The sequence below is a fragment of the Bos grunniens genome, chromosome 10, assembly GCF_055505025.1.
Source record: "Bos grunniens cultivar Pamir isolate PY7600 chromosome 10, Bosgru_T2T1.0, whole genome shotgun sequence".
NCBI classification, from domain to species: domain Eukaryota; kingdom Metazoa; phylum Chordata; class Mammalia; order Artiodactyla; family Bovidae; genus Bos; species Bos grunniens.
This window is the reverse complement of record NC_141174.1, coordinates 14,313,000-14,335,423: the sequence shown is the minus strand read 5'-3', so window position 1 is coordinate 14,335,423 and position 22,424 is coordinate 14,313,000. Positions and strand designations below refer to the sequence as shown.

Genomic DNA, 22,424 nt, shown 5'->3' with positions numbered 1-22,424 from the left:
CTGTGCCAGATTTGTACTTGTTGGTGGCTTGGTGGTGGCACTTCTCCTGGGTGGGTCTTCTTCACTGGCAGCTGCAGCTGTGGTCCAGGATGTTAGATGGAATATTTCTCGGAATTGAAGGGGAAGCTGCCCGTTGGGTGCAGTGGCCTCAAAGACTGTGCAGCCACTTGGTGGACTGAGCAGTACAAGTAGGGTGGGGAAAGTATCAGAGAGCTGGTAGCCCACTTGGTTCAGCTGAGCGGAACTGTGAGTTTGGGTTAATTGGAGCATATCTGCAGGGGGACCTTGAGCCGTAAAGCAGCCTATGGGATTGGGAGTGGATGAAGTAATAACAGCCATGGTGTTGTCTTTCAAGGAGCTTACAGTCTAGAAAAGGGGCTGTCTATATTCTATCCAAAAGAAATAGTTTGAAAATCGATCCGATGTGGAGGGCTTACCTGGCAGCTTCTGAGCACCTGTCGTTTTGGCTGTGGCCCCTTCCAACCTGGGCCGAGAGGGCTGACAATGCCTGTGCGAGCTTACTGGTATAATAATAGCTTTCAGGTAACAGAAATTACCATGCTCTCGGTTCTCTTATCTAAAGCAGCATGCTTGACTACATATTCGTCATCCTTTCTCTTATCCGCTTTGATTTTCTTTTCAGCACTGATTACCTGCCGTTCTTCTAATACATACCTTATGATCTGTCACCCCCTCTAGAGCGTTAAGAGCTTTGTTTTCTTTGCTGTCTCCCTAGTGCCTAGCGCAGTGCCTGGTACTGTGAAAGGAAGAAGGGCTTTGAGCATTGACTTGTGCTGGATACTGTGCTCAGCATTTCATACACGTGATCTCATTTTATCCCAACTACTATTTTTTTTGAAATTTATTTTTTAGTTTATATTATTTTGGCTGCACTAGGTCTTCGTCACAGCGCATGAGCTTTCTCTCGTTGCGGCGTGTGGGCTCAGTAGTTGGGGCTCTAGATCACAGGCTTGGTGGTTGTGGCACATGGGCTTTAGCTGCTCCTCAGAATGTGGCATCTTCCGGGACTGGGGATCGAACCCTTGTTCCCTGCATTGGCAGGCAGATTCTTAACCACTGGACAACCAGGGAAGTGCTTCCCCAGCAAATTTTGAGGTAGGTATCATCACGTTTCACAAATGAGGCAATGTGGATGCAGCGAGGTTGAGAAAATGACCCCAAAATCATACAGTCTATTAAGTGGCAGAGCCCCGATTTGAATTTGGCTCCGTATGAAACCCTTTAACTGCTCCCCTTGCTCTGCTTTCCCGCTGCAGGGTCTGGGGACATGGCCAGAAGGGCTCTCAAGCTCGCCTCGTGGACCAGCGTGGCTCTCGCTGCCTCTGGCATCTGCCTCTACAGCAACAAGTACTTGGACCCCAACGACTTTGGTGCTGTCAGGGTGGGCCGAGCAGTGGCCACGGTAGGTTCTTCTCCTTTCGGGAGGGGCAGAGGAGCCGCAGCACTGCTTGCAGATGTTCATGCATATAGCCGATGGACTCGCCAGTCACACTCATCGGCGATACACGTGTACCGTGACCTGTGTGAAGCTCCCACTACACAGTTGCACTGTCATGGAGGTGCACTGCCCCCCCCACCGCCCTGTGCCCCTGTTCACACAACCTCTGCCATCCTGAAGTTAAACATACAGTGGGATTGCCTGGGGTCTCTGTTCTGGAAACGTTACCTTTGCAGAACCTTCCGTATCTTATTTTAGGGACCGACTCATCAGGCGGTCTCCTTAGCAAACACACAGGGAAAGAGGCGTTTGCAGCTTTGATTAAATCCTAGCCGAAAACTTGGTCTGCCTCCAGTGAGCTCCTGGGAACAGTTCATGACGGACGCCGGGCTCACACTCAGAGTATCGGGGCGTGAAAGAACTTTGGGGATGTGCCCCAAGCCCCAGACTAAGAGAAGCTGAGCTGAATATTTGACTGTTGGAGGTTTTCTCCAGTGGCTCAGCGACATGTTCTGGTGTGATGGTGCCCTCTGTACCTCTGTTGAAGGCGGCTCCTCCAGAGAGCGCTGTGTAATTGCTCCGTGGTGGGCAGGTGGCCACATGCTTCACGCCTTCTCTCCTTCTTGGTCTGCTGCAGGATGAGCTCATGCATTCCTCCCCTTGGTGTAGATATATACTTCGAAGCACAATCTGTCTGGTCGTTTCTTTTAATACTCAGCATTGTCCTGTCTTCTCCCCAGCCTGGCTCAGACATGGGGCCTGCTCCTCAAGGTAAACTGGAACTTATCATAGCTCATGATAAGCAAATAGATACATAGACCATGGAATATGCAACGATTCCCATGTGCTTGCTAGGGGCCCTTTCTGAGCCCAGCATTGTCTTATAGGCTTCAGGGGTAGAAACGAACTGTCTTGAAAGAGCTTTTGACTGAGGAGTGTCCACACCTGGATGGGTCAGAAAAACAGTCTAAAGCCCAGGATTGTGTCAAGCTGTGGAGAAGGCAATGGCACCCCACTCCGATGGACAGAGGAGCCTGGTAGGCTGCAGTCCATGGGATCGCTAAGAGTTGGACATGACTGAGCGAATTCCCTTTCACTTTTCACTTTCATGCATTGGAGAAGGAAATGGCAACCCACTCCAGTGGTCTTGCCTGGAGAATCCCAGGGACAGAGGAGCCTGGTAGGAGGCTGTCTGTGGGGTCGCACAGAGTTGGACACGACTGAAGCAACTTAGCAATAGCAGTAGCAGTGTCAACCTGCATGACTCAGGTGACGGCTGCTGTGGGACCTCAGACACAGGAGTGAGTCCTGTGGGCTGGGAGTCAGGATGCGTGTCTTAGGGGCAGCGGGGTTGGATGGAACCTTAGGAATTTGCATAGTTAGAGAGGAGGGATGAAGGTATAAGTCAGTGCTATATAAACCAGCCACTGGGTTGTACATTCTTTTCTTCTTTAAATAAGTGCTTTATTTGGGGGTCATTTTAGGTTTATAGAAAAGTTGGAAAGATAGTACAGAGTGCCCATATGCCCTTCATCCAATTTCCCCTAATATTAAAATCTTACATGACCATGATACATTTATGAAAACTAAGAAAGTAACATTGGTACCTTGCTATTTGCTAAACTCCAGGTTCTATTCGGATTTGATCAGTTTTATTCTGTTTCTGTTTCTGGATCTACTCCAGGATATCACATTGCATTTAGGGCACTTGAGTTTTGTTTTTGTTTGGCTTAGTTTTTTTTTTCTTTTGAAATTTTTATTGAGATTATTATAGATTCACTGGGCTGTATATTCTTTAAAGATCCAGGCTCTGGTCCTTTTTTTTTTTTTTTTTTGGGAGGGGGAGTGATATTTTAAAAATCCTCTTATTGAAATATGGTTGCTGTATGATATTATATAAGTTACAGGTGCACAATATTGTGATTCACAGGTTTTAAAGGCTATGCTTCATTTATAGTTATTTAAAAATGTTGGCTATATTCCTCATGTTGTACAATATATCCTTGTAGCTTATTTTATACCTAATAGTTTGTACCTGTTAATCCCCTTCCCCAATTCTGCCCTTCCCTATTTCCCTCTCCCCACTGCTATTGTGTGGTCACCAAGTTGTGTCCCGCTCTTTGCAGTCCCGTGGACTGCAGGACACCAGGCTTCCCTTTCCTTCACTATCTCCCAGAGTTTGCTCAACCTCATGCCCGTTGAATTGGGGATGCCATCCAACCATCTCATCCTCTATCGTCCCCTTCTCCTCCTGCCCTCAATATTTCCTGCATCAGAGTTTTTTCCCAATGAATTAGCTCTTTGCATCAGGTGGCCCAAGTGTTGGAGCTTCAGCATCAGTCCTTCCAATGAATATTCAGGACTTGTTTCCTTTAGGATGGACTGGTTGGATCTCCTTGTAGTCCAAGGGACTCTCAAGAGTGTTCTTCAACACTGGTGCTCAGCCTTCTTTGTGGTCCAGTTCTCACCCCTGTCCATGACTACTGGAAAAACCATAGCTTTGACTAGATGGACCTTTGTTGGCAAAGTAATGTATCTCTACCTTTTAATATGTCTAGGTTGGTCATAGCTTTTCTTCCAAGAAGGAAGCGTCTTTTAATTTCATGGCTGCAGTCACCATTTGCAGTGATTTTGGAGCCCCCCAAAAATAAAATCTAGGGCTCCAAAAAAATTGCTTCCATTTTTTCCCTTTCTATTTGCCATGAAGTGAGGGGACCAGATGTCATGATCTTCAATTTTTGAATGTTGAGTTTTAAGCCAACTTTTTCATTCTCCTCTTTGACCCTCATCAAGAGGCTCTTTAGTTCCTCTTCACTTTCTGCCATTAGAGTGGTATCATCTGCATAGCTGAGGTTGTTGATATTTCTCCTTTCAATCTTGTTTCCAGTTTGGGATTCATCTAGCCGAGCATTTCGCATGATGTACTCTGCATAGAAATTAAATTAACAGGGTGACAATATACAGCCTTGACATACTCCTTTCCCAATTTTGAACCGATCCATTGTTCCATGTCTGGTTCTAACTATTGCTTCTTGACCTGCATAAGGGGTCTCAGGAGACAATAAAGTGGTCTGGTATTCCATCTCTTTAAGAATTTTCCACAGTTTGTTGTGACCCACACAGTCAAAGGCTTTAGCATAGTCAGTGAAACAGAAATAGATGTTTTTCTGAAATTACCTTGCTTTCTCTATGATCCAATGGATGTTGGCAATTTGACCTCTGGTTCTTCTACCTTTTCTAAATCCAGCTTGTATATCTGGAAGTTCTCTGTTCATGTACTGCTAAAGTCTAGCTTGAAGGGTTTTGAGCATTACTGTGTGATCATGTGAAATGAGCACAATTGTGTGATAGTTTGAGCATTCTTTGGCATTGCTGTTCTTTGGGATTGAAATGAAAACTTCGCTTTTCCAGTCCTGTGGCCACTGCTGAGTTTTCCAAATTTTCTGGCATATTGAGTGCAGCACTTTGACAACATCATCTTTTAGTATTTGAAATAGCTCAGTCGGAATTCCATCATCTCCACTAGCTTTGTTCATAGTAATGCTTCTGAAGGCCCACTTGATTTCACACTCCAGTATGTCTGGCTCTAGGTGAGTGACCACACCATAAAGTTTGTTCTCTATATCTGTGAGTCTGCTTCTTTTTTTATATTCTCTAGCTTGTTGTATTTTTTAGATTCCACATTTAAGTGATATCATTTGATTCCACATTTAAGTGATATCATTCACTATTTGTCTTTCTCTGTCTGACTTATTTCACTGATCATAACGCAGGGCTCTGGTCTTAATTATCCTTGTGGACCACTCAGGCCACATCTTGCTAGTGGTTGGTATTCAGTAAGTATATATGGAATGGAATGAAACTTTGGGAGTATAGACAAAGGAATGGATTTGGGAATATAGACAAAGGACTCTTCTTAATACCAGCCTTGTTAAGCCCCTTAATTTCTAAGGGCCTCAGTTGCTAAATTCTAAAAAGGAAGGTTTGGGCTCAGCAACCCTCAAGGCTCCTCTGTACCTGAGATCCCTGGGAGCCTGTAACTTTCTGATTCATCAAACATAAGGGAACCTCTTATGGAGTTTTGACCAAGGGACCTAGATTTAAAACTTATGCTGTTAGAGCAAACATAAATATGAAATGGTGTTTATTTGTGATACAGAGAGATGGGATAAGTTTATCCAACAGCATTCATCTAACTAGTATTTGTTGAGCACTCACCTGTGCGCTTGGCACTGTGAAAGATGGTGGGGATACGATGATGAATAGGAAGGATATGCCTTTGTGCTTATAGAGCTTAATTTCTAGTGAAGTGGAGACTGTCCATATACAAGGAAACCAATGAGCAAGGCAACCTTGGATGGCGGTTTGTCATGATAAATAATTGGGAGTTCCCAGTGGGTGGGGGTCTCTTTAGATTGAGGGTCTGTGCAGGGGTGGTATTTGTGCAGAGCCTTGACTGATAGGGAGAAACCAGCTAGACCAAAATCTGGGGGCAGGGGCTCTACAAGATAGGATTGCTTCTCTGGACATGCCACCTGTGTCAGGGGACTGTAGATGTGGGCCTTGGATACTGGAGTAATATTTGATGTCTGGTGCTAAGCCTTCCTTTTTCTTGGTTCACAGACAGCTGTGATCAGTTATGACTATCTTACATCCCTGAGGAGTGTCCCCTATGGCTCAGAGGAATACCTGCAGCTTCGATCCAAGGTAAGGACCCGTGGGACCCATCTGAGCCAGGCCGGATAAGTCCAGAGATGACTGCAAAGCCAGCAAGCTTCTGGCGTGCAGCTGGAGGTGGGCAGGGGACGGGGTGGGGATTGAGGCAGGTGGCTTGGGAGGAAGGAGGGGAGCTGTTTTAACGCCCAGGGGGTGGGCTGCCAGGCTGCCATGAGGCTGGACCCCCTGGTTCTAAGGTTGTAAATCTAAAAGGTGCTGTTGTGGAGGCCGGTGTGTGTTCCCAGGGAACGCAAGTGTCTGCGATGACTCAGGAGGGCAGAAGGCAGGCTGTCCCTGATAACTCAGCTGGCTTTCAAACTGCCTCGTCAGGCAAAACTGAGGTTAATTGCTTTCCTGTCCTCTGAAGGCTACCCCTGCTCTAGGCCTCTGAGTGGCGCTGTCGACCACACACTCTGGTCTCATTTGGAAAACGGTAGTTGATTTTGGTGCTCTGCCTACATGTCCCAGAAAGTTAGGGGATTAAGCAAGAGGGCACTTGTGTGGGATGTAAGTTGAGTTTGGGGTCAAGTAGAGATATCTTTGGGCTTCCCAGGAGGCACAGTGGTAAAGAATCCTCCTACCAATGCAGGAGACACAAGAGATGCAGGTTGGATCCCTGGGTCGCAAAGATCCCCTGCAAGAGGAAATGGCAACCCACTCCAGTATTCTTGCCTGGAGAATCCCATGAACAGAGGAGCCTAGTGGATTAGAGTCTAGAGAGTTGCAGAGTCAGATATGACTGAGCGACTGAGCACAATAGATACCTTTGGTTCTTCCAGAGAGAGGTATGTGATAGACAGAGGGAGGTGTGTGATAGATCTGTGTATCTTGGCTCAGCCTGGAAGGCCCTCTGTCCCTTAGAAAATTCCTCGTTATCCTTCGGGACTCAGCGCAGACACCTTGCCTCTGTGATGCTTTCCTCCTTAGTCATCCTAGCTGGCTGGAATAATTACTTTTAAAATTTTTATTTAAACTTTTCATTATGAAAATTTCAACCATCCACAAGGGTAGAGTAGTATGGACCCCTGTGGAACTGTTAATCCAGCTTCAGGAATTGTCAGCATTTTGCCAGTCTTGTTTTATCTGCTGTCCCCTTTATTAATTCCTTCATTTACTTCATTCGTTACTATTTTTTGCTGAAATACTTAAAAGCAAATCTCCAGCATCACATTATTTGTAAAAACTTCAGTGTCTATCTGTAATAGATAAGGACCTTAAAAAACACTGTAACTATAGAACTATAGGAACATGATGATTCAGTCACTCAGTTGTGTCTGACTCTTTGTGACCCCATGGACTGTAGCATGCCCGGCCTCCCTGTCCATCACCAACTTCTGGAGGCTACTAGAACTCATGTCCATTGAGTTGGTGATTCCATCCAACCATCTCATCCTCGGTTGTCCCCTTCTCTTTCTGCCTTCAATCTTTCCCAGCACCAGAATCTTTTCCAATGAGTCAGCTCTTCACATCAAGTGGCCCAAGTATTGGAGTTTCAGCTTCAGCATCAGTCCTTCCAGTGAATATTCAGGACTGATTTCCTTTAGGATGGACTGGTTGGATCTCCTTGCTGTCCAAGGGACTCTCAAGAGTTTTCTTCAATACCACAGTTCAAAAGCATTAATTCTTTGGTGCTCAGCTTTCATCATACCTAACAAAATTGATGATAATTTTTTAATACCTCTAATAGCTAGTCTATATTCAAATCTTCCTCGTTGTCCCCCCAAATTTTTTTTTAAGTTGATTAAACCTGTATCCACCCAAAGTGAATATATTACGTTTGATTGATGTTTTCTATATGTTTTCAAGTCCATAATATGTTCCCTCCCTCCTTTTCTGAGAAACTATTTGCTTGTTGAAGAAGCCAGATCATTTATCCTGAGAAATTTCCCACATTCAGTATTTGGCTGATTGCATCCTCAAAGTGTCGTTAAATGGGAAGTAAATTCAGTGGTACACAATTCAAAATATATAATATTTGAACATACAAAATGATCCTCCTCTCCCCGTTTCTCAGGTACCCAGTTTTCCTGCCTGGAGGTGATCATTGCTTCCTGGATATCTTTCCAGAGATACCTTCCTATTTGGATTTAATCACTCTATCTTTGTTTCTGTATACACGATAGGTGGTTATGTGTCTTTCTCTCTCTTTAGACCATAAATTCCTTTAGATCAGGGACTGGGTCTTTCTTTTTTTTTGCAGCTTCTACCTCTATCCGTGAGGCCTGAAACTGAGTTAACATCTGTTTCAACGCCAGGCTGTAACCTGCTAGCTCCCTGCCTTGGGAGACACCCCAGAAAGAGTAAGGTTTGTAGTCAGAAGACCTGAGCTTGTGCTTTAAGAAGGTCTTTCAACCTTTTGGAGTGCCGTGTTCCTTGTCTGTGGGCTACAGGTGGCTATGCCACTTACGGAGGATTATATGGACAGTGTCTGAGCCAGTTTTTTATAAATATAACTATAAAACAGGTATCAAGAGTCAGTCAGATGTCTACTAGAAGGTACATTCCATGAGGACAGAGAACATCTGCGGCACCTGTTACAGTACCCAGGACACAGCAGGTCCTAAATAAAGGTTTGTTGAATGGACGAACGAATGAATGCAATATTAGCTTTTATTGGAAGATCTCGAAGTCCTTGTCTCTGAGACTCAACACCACCTGCTTTCCCTTACCCCATTTTCTCCAACTCAGCAGTGCTATGTATGGGCTTTGGAGCCCACCAGAGCCACATTCTACAGAAAATCTAGGCCATGGAAACAGGGGTAAGTCCTTTGCCTTGGGGAATCTGCAGAATGGGCAGGGGAGCAGTTGTCCTGAAGACAGCTGGCCTCCGTGTGTCAGGCATCTGGAAAGCATTGAGGCTGCAGGTCAAGGAGAAGCTGGGGGGATGCAATAAGGGATGCGCGGCCTGGCAATTGACGAAAGATCAGCAGCGGGTGGTGGCTGGCACCGGATAACAGGGTGCAGACTGGACCCCGGGAGGTGTACCCAGGAAGAGGGAGCTGGGTGGCATGAAAGAGCACAACTAAATACCGCAGGAGTGTTGCCTTCTATCGGAACACTTATCTGTTCTGGTCTGAGAGATGATAGAGAAGTGTGTGAAGGGGAAGACATAATTATCTCACCTGTCAAGCCAGCATCCCTGGGTCCCGGAGTGTGAGGGCGCCAGATGAGCTTGGCTGGCAGTGACTTCGGGAAGCACATACAAGGTTGGTGCTCAGCTGGCGGGCACCGTGGTGACTCAGCTCTGCGTCGGGAGCGGGTGGGAGCCAGGGTGGAGGAGTGTCTTCTAGGGCACAGGGGCACTTTGCTATGCAGTAAGGGCACAGGACGGGACCCAGATACCTTGGAGAACCAGGCTTCTGACGCCCAGAATGCTTATAAACAGAGATGGCGGGTGTGAACTTGCTTGTGCGTAAAGCACAAAGAGGGCTTCTCAGGTGGCTCAGTGGTAAAGAATCCGCCTGCCCATGCAAGTGACGTGGGGTTCGATGCCTGGGTCAGGAAGATCCCCTGGAGAAGGAAATGGCAGCCCACTCCAGGATTCTTACCTGGAAAATCCCATGGATAGAGGAGCCTGGCGGGCTACAGTCCATGGGGTCCCGAAGAGTGGGACAGGACTTAGTGACTAAAACAACAACAGCAGCAAAGCACAAAGAAGTCACTGCTGGTCCAGACATCCAGACAGTGGGCTGGAGGAGGCAGCACGGACTTGATTCTGCCCGAGGGGTCAGGTGTAGTGGACAGATGTTAATTTTGCAGTGCAGGAGTCATCCTCGTTTTAGGGAGCAGCATCTAAATTTTCCTTTGGGGAACCACCCCTATCTCATATATACGTGCCATGAGGTTTGAGTGGGGTTCCCCCCACTCTCAGGGTGGACATGTGACTTGGGCTGTCAGTGTAGTCCATTCCTCTGATTCCAGGATGAGTATCTAAGCCAGTTCTGGTTAGTGAGCATCAGTCAGCTCTAGAACTTTTGAGGGTGTCCCTCAGGGGACACTGTCTTTTCTGCTGGATTAGTTGAGAGTATCAGATGTTGGCTTAGAGCTGCTGGCAGCTGTCTTGCCACCATGAAGTGAAAGCCCATCTGTGAATGGAATCAATATTGTAGAGAGATATGTCATTTGAATCTAGAGATCTAGCTGAGCCTGATGCTAGATGACCACTGGACTTTTCATTTGTTTATGCCAGGAAATTCTCTTTTTGTTTCAGATGGTTTGAGTTCAGTTTTCTGTTCCTTGTAGCCTAATGAGTCCTGATATATTCTTGGGGAAGCATACTGGATCTGTGTGTGTGTGTGTGTATTTGGAGTGGGAAGAGCAGGAGAGTGAGAGGGATAGGATATGCCTTTTCCTTCCTTGATCAGAGTCCTAATATCAGGAGGGGACCTTGATTGCTCTTGTGACTGAGAATCTTTTTAGCTGAATTCAATTTCTTGTTACGGAGCCGGTCACTGGGCTCCTGTGGTTTGCTTCCTGGGATACTTCAGGTCCTCGGTGTGTGTGTGTCATATTAATTACTATAGTTGTTAATAAGTATTTGAGCTTAGGAGGTAGTGATGTAAATATTCTTTTCCTCTTGGCCTGAGAAGCAGATCCAAGGAGATGCAGGGCTCTGCCAGGTGGAGAACAGGAATGTCAGCTTTATTACTGATTAATGCTGGGTTGGAGCAGGTGGGCTTCACCTCTGAATTTGATAGACTTACCTGCCCAGGTATAGATGAGGCAGGACAAGCCTCTCAAGTGGGGTCCTGCCTCTTAGGGCAGAGAGGGGCAGGTGGACACAGTTCCAGATCCCAAAAGGGAGGAGAGAGGAAGAGGTGAGCCAAACTCACCAATCCGGTTGATGATTGCTCCTTCCACAGGGAGGGCGAGAGAAGGGAGAGAGAGGAGCTTACACCTCTGGGGAGCTCCCTCCGGGTCCTGAAACTTGAGGACAGGAGCTTCACCTGCGCTCTTACCCTCAAAAGGGGAGGCAGCTGTATATTTGCTGTAAGACCCCTTGCTGCCCGTTGAGCCCTGTTAACCTTCACACCTGACTGTTTAGGGACACAGGCTGCTTCTGGCTGGAATATGGGATGGCAGTTTCCGCATTACTGAATTCTACATTTTAGGGGAAGGAGTCATACTTTGTCAACCTTTAGAACTACGGCGTACGGTGAGGTATTTGGGGGAGAAATGGACTCCACTTCTGACTAGTGGTTATTGGTCAGAGGAGCGGAATAAGTGTCTCAGGTAAGGCGATGGCTGTTTATACTCGATCCATTGAAAGACATCTTTGGCATCAGCCCACTCAAGGCTCCAATGTACAGATGTGGGACTGGAGACTCAGAGGCAGGCTGTGCTTTCTTCAGGACCATGCAGGTGTGTGGCAGATCCTGGACTTGCTCTTGGACATCCAGATCTTGCCGAGTCCCAGGTTCTTTGCCCTCTATACTTGGTTGTCTCCCTTTTTATCCACTTGCAACCTCAGGGAAAGCATCAAGTTGGATAAAAAGTAGAGCCAAAGATGTCTGTGTGGCTTCTCCCCTAGTGGGAGCCCCGAAGCTGTGGTTCTGCCTGGGGTGGGCTTGGGAAACAGAGGAGAGACAAGGGCAATAGAGCTTTCTCCCTGGGATCCCTTTACTTATTTAATCCACCAACCAAAGAGCTGTTAATTCAACAAATATTGGGAGGTTTGCATTCCCCAATGGAGGGGAGTGTAGACCCTCCAGAGGAATCAGTAGATGCTAGTTCTTTTGTTTTGGGAAAGTGTTTCAACTCTTGAGCTGCTGAACAACTGCTGGTTTTGAGGATAACCACATTCTCAGCTTTGGAGAAGGGAACAGCTACCCACTCCAGTATTCTGGCCTGGAGAATTCCATGAGTTGTGGAGTCCATGGGGTCGCAAAGAGCGACTGATTGAGTGACACGATTGAGCGACTTTGACTTCACATTCTCAGCTTGGTGAGGGTGTGATAATTCAATAAGCATTTTAAAGATCTTCTTGCTGTGCGAGGGGAACTGTGGCAGCATCTAGCTCTTTAGGAATATTCTCTGAAACTTGGGACTGTCCTGGTCAAACCAGTGCATGCCTTCACCATTCTTCCGTCCACCTGTTACTTTAACCGGCATTAACCGAGCCTGCTCTGTGCCAGGCGCTGTGTCAGGCTCAGGCTCAGAGGATCTAAAGGGAAATAAGGCTTAACCTCTGCCCTTCAGTTGCCCACAGCCTGGTTGGGGGAGCAGGCATGAAGTCTCCAGTTGCAGAAGATCAGTGTGTTTTCATTGTAGCTCTGGCCCCGTACAGCAGCTAACTCCTAGCCAAGAGGTTGGGGGCAGGAGCCCTGCCTGGGAGGGGCTGCTAACCCAGCTGGGGCTGGGGGTACCTGCCTGGATTGCCTCCTCCGCGGTTGCCTTTTCTAATGGTGCCACTGTTCCATGGCACGTTTGGTGTCTGTCAACCTGGCGTGGATGCTTTTCAGTGAGTTTTCATGGACTCTGTCCTGCAGACTCCTTTTGCTGCTTTCGTTTGTCATCATGGAATATTTTGCCTCAGAGTGTGCTGCTCAGAGCGGGAGGGAAATTGAATCCTTGCTGCCTTGATGACTGGCTTTCTCAGAGTTTGTGATAATTTCTGCAGGAGCATGAGCTGCATTTAATTTGCTCTGGTTGGGTCATCTGAGGACCAGGTCTGTGGTGTAGGGAGACCAGAGTCTGCTATTGAATCTAGCACCTCCTTTTCAATATACGCAAACCTTTCTGAGTACTGCCTTGCAAACCTCCATGACTTTCTGCAGTGGCCCTGACCCTAGCGTCTTTCTGATTCAGAGAGAATTCCACAGCAGGAGGCTGTTGGGCCTTGGTGTGAGCTGCAGAAAGCCTTTTGGGGGTCCATTCCCATTAGTGGGGGCCCTGGGGGAGAATGTGGCATGCTTTGTGCTTCCCCTGGAGATTGGGCCCACTGCGCGGCTTTTCTGTAGTTCCCAGGCAGCTCATGCAAATGCCAAGTTGTCTTCTTGGTTGCCCTAAACTTCTCAGTGACTTATGGACCATGGCCAGAAACAGTACCCATTTTGCCATGTCTGCATGCCTCCTATCTTTTTAAAACGAGTGAAATATAGGACCTAAAAAAGATATAAAATAATTTAGTGGCCACCCTTACACTCTCTGCTTAATTTCAGAAGTGATACCTTACCCATACAATTGTAGACTCCTAAGTACTTCTTCCCTGATTCCAGCCTCCTTTCTGTATAACCAGCAGCAAGCACTGTCTTGAATTCACTGGTTATCATTCCCACTCACTTTATATCCCACTATTCATGTATTGGTATGACCTTTTGCATTTTATTGACTCTTTTTTCCTTTATTTGGTTTTGTTCTAAGCAAACATATCTGTGAAATCACAGATTTGATAGACTAGCGTTCTTTCTGTGGGTCTAATGCATATGCAAATAAGATTTGTTTTTCTGGTGTTCTGGGTACCACCCCAGATCGCCTCTTGTGCCACTTTTTTGCACACCATCCCTGGTAACCAGGTCACACTTGGGAAAACACAGGCTTCACCACCTGTAGCAGATGCTGGGCCAAACTCTGGCTTGCCCCACCATTGCCTTGGTCTTTCCCCTGCTGGGCTTGGCTGCTCTCTTTCTAGCTTTTCTCTCCCCTCAGCTCACCTGGTCTGTTAGGGCTGCTTCGGGCTGTAAGCTGCCTGATGGGATGGTGTTTGTTCCTGCTGCTCAGAAGCAGTGATCTCTTTCCAAAGGCCACAGCTGAAATGAAACAAAATAAGCCCTTGGCTTTTGGTGACAGGAGGCCATTGCCTGCGCGAGGGCATCTCTCCACTCTGATCAGCACGATCATCATCATTAGCCAATTCCTCGTGTACAGTGTCTGCAGCATCCTTGCCTACACGGGCTGCCTTGATCCTCGGGGATGCTGCCTCGAGCTGCTCTCCAACTGCCCCTGCCCCCTGGTTCTGTGGGGGAGCTGGTGGAGGGCAGAGGGCCCTGCTCCCCAGAGATGGTGTGCTGATGGGGCAGGAGCCAGAGAAACCCCAGCTTCAGCCCGTCTTTGCTCATATCAGAGTCCCTCTCAGATTAACCACAGCTGGGCTTCTCACTGCTGATGGCTTTTTCCTCAGAAAACCTCCCTGCAGTTTCCTTTTTCACCTTGGATGGGATGCTTTCCCATGACCACACTGAGAACTGGTGCTTTCAAACTGCGGTGCTGGTGAAGACTCTTGAGTCCCTTGGACAACAAGGAGATCAATCAATCCTAAAGGAAATTAACCCTGAATAATCATTGAAGGACTGATGCTGAAGCTGAAGCTCCAGTGCTTTGGCCACTAATACGAAGAGTTGGCTCATTGGAAAAGGCCCTGATGCTGGAAAAGATTGAGGGCAGGAGGAGAAGCGGGTGACAGAGGATGAGATGGTGGGATGGCATCACCGACTCAACAGTCATGAGTTTGAGCAAACTCCAGGAGGTAGTGAAGGATGGGGAAGCCTGGCGTGCTGCAGTCAGTCCATGGGGTTGCGAAGAGTTGGACACGACTGAGCGACTGAACAGCAAATGGGGCGGAGCTGGAGAAGCCCCAACTTCAGCCTCTCTTTCTTCCTCTCAGAGTCCATCCCAGACTAACTGTGGCTGGGCTTCTCACTGCTGATTGCTTTTTCCACTGAAAGTCTCCCTGGAGTTTCCTTTCTCACCCTGGACTGGGTGCTTTCGGTCTGACGAAGCTGTTTCTACCTCAACAGGGAAATGGGGTGAAGCTACATGATGGGGAATTTGGCAAAAGCTGGACCTTCTTACTGTGAAGGTGGTTGAGTGCTGGAATGGGTAGTTTAGTACAGCTGTGAAATCAGCATGCAGAAGGACAGCTTCCTGGAAACAGCAGAGACTCCGTTGTGGAGGGGGAATGTGACAGCTCACAGATGGTTCCTAACCTGGCAGATAATCAGAGGTACCCGGGGAGCCTTGAAAGTATAGACTCTTAGACCCTATAGTCTAGAATTTGTTTTCAATGATTTTGGAGTGAGGCCTGGAGAACCCATTTTTCAAAATGGGTTCCCCAGGTGGCTTCTGATGCTAAGAGCAAGTGTTTACGTTGACTGAACACCACGGGACAGGCATTGTGCCAAGAGCTCTCTTTGTGTTATAACTTCATAAGGACCCCGAGGCGGATCCTGTTGTTCTCACCCTTCCTTTACAGATGGACAGACTGAAGCACAGATTGGGTGACTTGTCCCAGGGCCCACAGCTAGGAAGCAGGTGTACTAGTTTCCTGTGGTTGCCATGACAAATGGCCACCACGGAGGTGGCCAACAGAAGTTGTTCTTTGACGGTTCCAGAGGCCGGAACTGTGAGGACAAGGTGCCGACAGGGCCAGGCCTCCCTGGGGGCTCCTTCCTGCTGCTGCTGCTGGCTCCAGGCCTTCCTGTGGCTGCATCGCTCCAGTCTCTGCCTCCGTCTTCTCTTTTCTTCTGAGGACACTTGTCATTGGACTTAGGGCCTATCTGGGCAATCCAGGAAGATCTCATTTTAAGATTCTGAACTGAATCACACCTGCAAAGACCCTTTTGTCCACTGAACGTCACAGTCAGAGGTTCTGGGGGTTAGGACGTGGGCATATATTTTGGGTGCCATCATTCAACCCACTAAGAGGGTCTTTTTTTTGAAGTTTTTTATTTGTTTTGGCTGCCCCAGGTCTTCACTGTGGCATTCAGGATCTTTCATTGTGGCATGCACATTCCTTAGTTGTGGTGTGCGGGATCTAGCTCCTCAACCAGGAGTCAAACCTGGGCCCCCTGTGTGGGGAGCGCACACTCTTAGCCCCTGGGCCACCAGGGAAGTCCCCAGGGTAGGGTCTTGAATTTAATCACCGGCAGTGTGGCTCCCAAGCCTGTGCCTCTAACCACTCGACTCCCCGGCGCTCTCTCCTGTACCGGATGAGCTTCCAGGCTTCCTCTCAGCCAGCAGCCAAGGTGTGGGTGAACTTGCTGTTTCAGGGAGTTTGACAGTCCAGGGTTTTGCCTCTGCCTCGCTCCCATCCTCCAAGTCCTCCATCATTTCTCCTGAAACCCCCTGGGCTGTTCATCTCAGACTCTGAAATTCTCGCCCCTTGATGTGCTTGGGAGGCTTCAGGGGCCGAGGCCACACTCATCTTGGCTTGGGTGAGATGCATTTTTCTTGCCTCAGTGGCCACGTCTCTCCAAAATGGGGATCGCTGGAATGGCAGGGGTAGATGGAAGGCCATAATACAGCTAATAAAGTTGATGGAAGGCATTCTGCAGCTGTACGGGTGATGGAGGCGCTTGTTAACAACACTAATAATCTAATAGCCTGTTCTTGATTTCCTGCTTCTCACTGTCTTGGCCCCAAGCAGCTATTTTCTACCAAATTAAAATCCACTCAACTCCCTTCCTGTTCCTGAATAAAACTACCCTCAAAGCTCTTGCCTGTTACAGCAAGACTGTTTAATAGACTTTTCCTTGTAGAACTGTGAGACATATGTCCAATTAGTGGAATAACTTCACTTAAATATACAAATAAACTGTTGACAGATAATGGTGGGACATATGTGAGGCTGATTGAAGGCCACACACTTCGGGAATGGGGCACTGTCCTTCTCCAACCCCCAGTCTGTCTCCAGGCATCTCCTTCCCTCCAATTTCTTGCTCTTAGGATGTAACTTTATGCTCCACCCTCTATAGGATGAAGAAGGATGTCTCCATCCTGTGCCCAGTCACAGCCCAAAGTACCTGGGCCACTCATTACTCATACGGTCAGGTGTGCAACAAATGTGTGGGTTTTTTTTTTTTTTAGATTTTTAAAATTTGAGATGTGGAACATTTTTAAAAGTCTTTACTGACTTTGTTACAAAATTGCTTCTGCTTTATGTGTTGGTTTTTTGGCCACAAGGGATGTGGGATCTTAGTTTCCCAAGAAAAAGTATGAAAGTGAAAATCTCTTAGTCATGCCCAGCTCTTTGTGACCCCATGGACTGTAACCTGCCAGACTCTTCTGTCCATGGAGTTCTTCAGGCAACCATGCTGGAGTGGTTAGCCACTCCCTTCTCCAGGGGATCTTCCTGACCCAGGGATCGAACCTGGGTCTCCTGCATTGGCAGGCAGATTCTTTACCATCTGAGCCACCAGAGAAGCTCAGCCAGGGATCAAACCTGCAGCCCCTGCATTGGAAGGTGAGGTCTTAACCACTGGACCGCCAGGGACGTCCCTGCACAAATGTTTTTGGGCACTTACTATGTGCCAGGCACTGTGTGAGGTGCCAGGTGTACAACAGTCTGCTCTTGAGGGGATAGCAGATTGTTAGCAATTGATGACACTCACAAAAGTGCGTGGTCCAGGGGGGCAGACACTCAGTCTGTTTCTCTTGCTGCTGTACCCTCAGCACTTAACAACAGTGCCTGGCATAAAACAGGCTTGGTGAATACTTTTTAGTGACTCAAGGAGGTAAGTGAATATAATGTCAGCTCTTGCTGAGTGCCCTAAAAGAGATAAAACATGGTCATGGGATAAAGAGTGACTGAAGCTGGGCTTGGGAAATGCTCTCTGACATGGGGTTTTTTTTTTCAGATGAAACTGAGAAGTGCTGAAAGAACCAGCACGTGAAAAGCTGAGAGAATATGGAAGAGACAGGGCGGGTTATGTAATTCACAGGGCCCAGTGCACAGCGACCATGCCGGCCTCTGGCTGGGTGGGGAGTCAGTCTCCCTTTCCCGTAGCCCTGCTGCCCCAGCCCACAGTGGATGGGAAACTCCCAAGAGCTCATAGCCTCTGTGCTGGGAGGTGCTCAGGCCGTGGACGGGGCATGAGTGAGAAGTTTCTGCTGAGTCACCTGCTGAGCTTGTCTTGGTGATGCTGGTCTAGGATGTGGAGGGATACTGCTTGACAGATGTATGACCTTGACCCTTCTTTTAAAAAAATTTTAATTTGTGTATCTTTTTACACTTCATTCAAGGCATGGTTCTTAAATTCATTCCATAGCTCAAGTTCACTGTGAACATGCAGAAAAACTTATGGGGAGCAAGGGAAATAGATATTTAAATGTTATACTCTCATCTATTAAACTAAAGGGTAACCAACATAAATCATAGTCCTTTGTAACCTTAAGTCATCCTATCACAAAAAACTCCCTCAAAAAAACAGCAGCTGTATTTTACACTCTGAAAATGACTACTTGAGCATACGTGCAGGAGTGAAGCAACTCATTCCAACTTGCCCCAGTCAGCCAAGCCAGACACCTCCCATTTCATTTTGTGTTTTCACTGCTGGGATGAAGAGGAACGTAACTGGGCATGAAGTGACCCTGACCCTTCTTATGTCTATACCAAGGCCCCCAGTGGGCGCAAAGGGCAACGGAAGAAGGTATGCCTCCCCCACCAACATGACCTGGTTGCCTTGCTGGGAGGAGAGCAGCTGTAACGGTGGGGAGGAGGCAGGGAGGCCAGATGGAGCCAGGGTACTGGGCTTGGGGTGGGGAAAGGGCAGCCAAGAACCCACTGTGGAGATGGGACTGTGTGTGAGCTGCGTGTGAACTTCCATCAACTTTATTAATTGCATTATGGCCTTCCACCTACCCTTGCGTGTGAGCTTGCTCCATCTTCCCATTTGGCTTTATCTGAAAAACCCACATCCAAAGATAAGATTAAGAATTTCAAGACAGCTACGCTGTATTAGTTTCCTAATTGCTGCTGTAACCAATTATTATAAACTTAATGGTAGCCTATCCCTTCTCCAGTGGATCAGGGTCTCCTGCATTGCAGGAGGTCATGCATTGCATGACCAGGGTCTCCTGCATTGCAGGCGGATTCTTTACCAACTGAGCTATCAGGGAAGCCCCTATAACACAGGTTTATTCTTTTACAGTTCTGGAGGTTGGAAATCTGAACTGGTTCTCACTGGACTAAAATGAGTGTGTCAGCATCAGCAGGGCTGTGTTCCTTTTGGGAGCTTGGGGGAGAGTCCACTGCCTTGTCTTTTCTAGCTTTTATCGGCCACCTGCATTCCTTGGCTCAAAGCACTCTTTCTCCATCTTCAAAGCGAGCAGTGTCTGGCTAGGTCCCCATGCTGCCATATCTCTGCTTCTCTTCTTGTGCCCCCCTCTTCCACTTAGAAGAACCGTTGTGATTACACTAGACCCACCTGGATAATCTAAGCTAATCTATCTCAAGGTCAGCTGATCAGGGACCTCAGTTTCTTCTGCAGGCTTAATCCTTCTTTGCTGCTAACATATTCACAGGTTCCAGGGACTAGGTCGTGGACATCTTTGTTGGGGGGTGTTATTCTGTCTTTCATGTTAAACCTCGGTGTGAAGCCCTTTTGAGTGTGGGGTGCAGTCTGACTGTAGCACTGGTCACATGCTCATGAAGTTGGCCCTAGGAAAAGGGGGCTGCAAGCCTAAGAGTCCTGAGATGGGAATGAGCATGGCTGTTCCAGGACCCAAAAGGAGTCTGACATGATGGACTAGGGTGAATGACAGGGCATGTGGCACACAATGAGACAAGAAAGGCTGGCCCAGGTCTAAAACACACAGCCTCCTGGGCTACAGTGAAATGTTAGGAACAGGTAGGGATCTGCCTTAAATCTTAAAACAAAAGCACAGACAAAAACTCTGTATGAAAAATTTCAGATGTATTTAAAAAAAGAATAATATGGTGAACCCTATGCACCTGGATCTAAAATAGTTTGCCATAATTCCTTCATTTATTTATTTTGCTGAAGACTTTTAAATTATAAAAATCAGGGCTTTTCACCCGTAATTTCAGTGGGCATCTCTAACAACTGACATTTTTGTATGTATTCATGTCATTATCACAATGAATGAAATTAGCAAGAATCCTTTAATTTCATTGAATTCATGTGTGTGTTTAGCTGTCCCTCAAATGCCCTGCTGATTGATCTTCACCTTGTACCTGAACTTTGCACCTTTTCCCCTTTCTGAGGTTAAAGTGAGACTTCCTTCCCTGTATCTTTCAGGATTTGGTTTTTTGTTCCTTCGCACTCCTGTTGCACACCCAGGTCCATGACCTGAACAGGGTTGATGGGGAAGGGAAGCGAAGCAGGCTGGATGGATGTGTTATTCTGCTTGTTACATGAGAGTTTTTTGTGTGTGCCTGTAATTGCCATTCCAGAAATGCCCTCACTATTCCAGCCACAGAGCAACTGTTGAGAACAAATTAATTATGCATCTTCTCAGTGTGTGTGATTAAGTGGCAGATGGAGGGAAGGGTTCTCTTCAGTTTTTCTGGCAACTAAGTTCCCAAATGGATGCTTTCCAGGCCAAAGAGTGCGTGTCCTGGGCTCCCATGAGCATCCGAGTTTGTCTCTGTAGTGGCAGGCTTGGTCACTGGCAGGCAGAGTCAGAAGTTGTCAGTAATAATATTATTAATCCCTTAAATTTGCAGCATATTTGCTATTTGCTGAGGGCTTGCACACTCACGTCAGCTCATTTGTTGGGATTTCAGGGGTGCTGGAACAACTTCCTTTGCTTATTACCTCCCTAAATCATTGCTGATGCTTGTAATTCCACCATTAGAGATTAATTCTTTTGGCCCCAAACTGTTCCCTATTAAAATGCAAGTATCCTTGGCAGCTGTGTAGCATGTTTTATTCATTAAGCTTTCTCAGCCACTCTAGTGGCTCCCCTCCCCAAATGCCCCCTCCCACAACTTTCTTTTTAGGATGACCTTCTCTGAAACAGAACCTGTGTTTGGAATCTATCCCATCCCACAGAACTGGGCTCTCGACTAGTTGCTGAAGCTGGAAAAAGAGGCAGAAACTCACGCTAAGGTGTCAGTGACTGATAATGATTTCCCGTGTTACCGTCTCTAGGGAGTATTTGTATTTTAAGTGGAACTTTCTGGAAACACAATGCTTAGCACAAAGGAACCTGCACCCCTTCATCCTATTATGTCAGTGGCTTTGGCCTTAGATCTCCTTTTTATTGGGCTCCCTTAGAGAGACAGAGGAGAGAGAGGGCCAGCACGTCCAGTTCGTCCATTGTGGGTTGGGGAGACAGTGGAGCAGACCATGTGTAACATAATGTCCATCTTGCAGAAGGAAGATGGAAATGAAAGGACAAAATCTATTTGGAATGGGGCTAAAGTTTTGTCTTTATAACCCCAGTAACACAGTTGTAGATTTTTAGAGTCAGAAGACACCTTAGAAACAAGCTTAACTCTGGGAAAGCAAATGCATTTCATCTGTCAATTCCAGTTGATACATAGTAGTTGAGTACAGGGTAGAGAATGAGTGAGTCTTCACCTGGGCTCAGTGTGTTGTGGTTGATTAGTGAGGCTGATGGGTGCCATGGTGATAGAGGGGAGGCATGTATGCCGCACGTGTGTTCTTGATTCTCTGCAACCTGTCTTTGTATGTATGGGCCAGCTGAGGTCCTGAAACTTCAGATGATTTGTTCAGGATTACATTAAGTAGGGGCGATAAATTAGGGGCAGAATTGGCCCAAGATCCAGGTACCATGAATCCAGGTTCAAAGCCTTTTCACTTGGAGTATCCAGGTATCCTGAGAAGCTTTTCACTGTGGTTAAAGAGCAGGCAGTCTTGCAACCACACTGCCTGGGCTCAGGTCTTAGCTGAGTGCTCTGGGCCAAGATATTTAACCTTTCTGAGCCATTGCCTCTTCATCTCTGAAACAGAAGATAATAATTGTGCCTACCTTATAGGGTGGTGGTGGGATTAAATGAGATATAATGCCCATATAAAGCGTTTGGATTAGGGCCGAAACACAGTAAGTATTAATAAGCGTTGGTAATGGGATTAAAGTGTTCATTATATCGTCCTTCTAGATTATTGCTGGATACGGACACAAACCTCCCCATGGTCAGCTCGCTCTGCAGTCTCCCGTGGAGTTGCCCCTCAGACACCTGCTTTTCTTCCTTCCCTATTAAATGCTCTGGGATTTTCTGTGTTTGATGTGCTCCTGGAATTTGTCATTGGTGATGGAAAGTCCCACAGTACTAACAACTGAGTTGTGAGATGGTGCTGGGTCTATAAATGTCCATGTTTGGGGTGTCACACTTCACACTCCACAGGAGTTTGTTTTGGTTTGGAGCAATGACAAACCCCTGGAGGCCGGGTGGGGTTCACTAAGGACCACCTGCCAAAGGGGCCTCAGTGAGACCCAGTTTTGCTGGGTGTCTCCTCTGACCAGAACATCACGACAGCATTTCCCCAGACCACCCCTGCTCCCCTGAGCCAGTATGTGCCCCCCAAGTGCCAACCTAGTTTGT

General features: G+C 47.2%; 1 protein-coding gene across 11 annotated transcripts in view; it reads left to right on the top strand.

The window, feature by feature from the left end:
• Positions 1-22,424, top strand: part of ADCK1 (aarF domain containing kinase 1) — a 137,679-nt gene that overhangs the window by 22,120 nt on the left and 93,135 nt on the right. For 4 of the 11 annotated variants that reach the window (XM_086319434.1, XM_086319432.1, XM_086319435.1 and 1 more), the window contains 2 exons: positions 1,278-1,423; positions 6,083-6,166. In XM_086319434.1, the coding sequence (XP_086175560.1) occupies positions 1,278-1,423; positions 6,083-6,166 (230 nt within the window). Of the gene's footprint in view, positions 1-1,277; positions 1,424-6,082; positions 6,167-8,375; positions 8,481-11,181; positions 11,408-22,424 lie in introns of those variants that run through there. The other 7 variants (XM_086319431.1, XM_086319430.1, XM_086319433.1 and 4 more) reach the window with 3 other exon arrangements.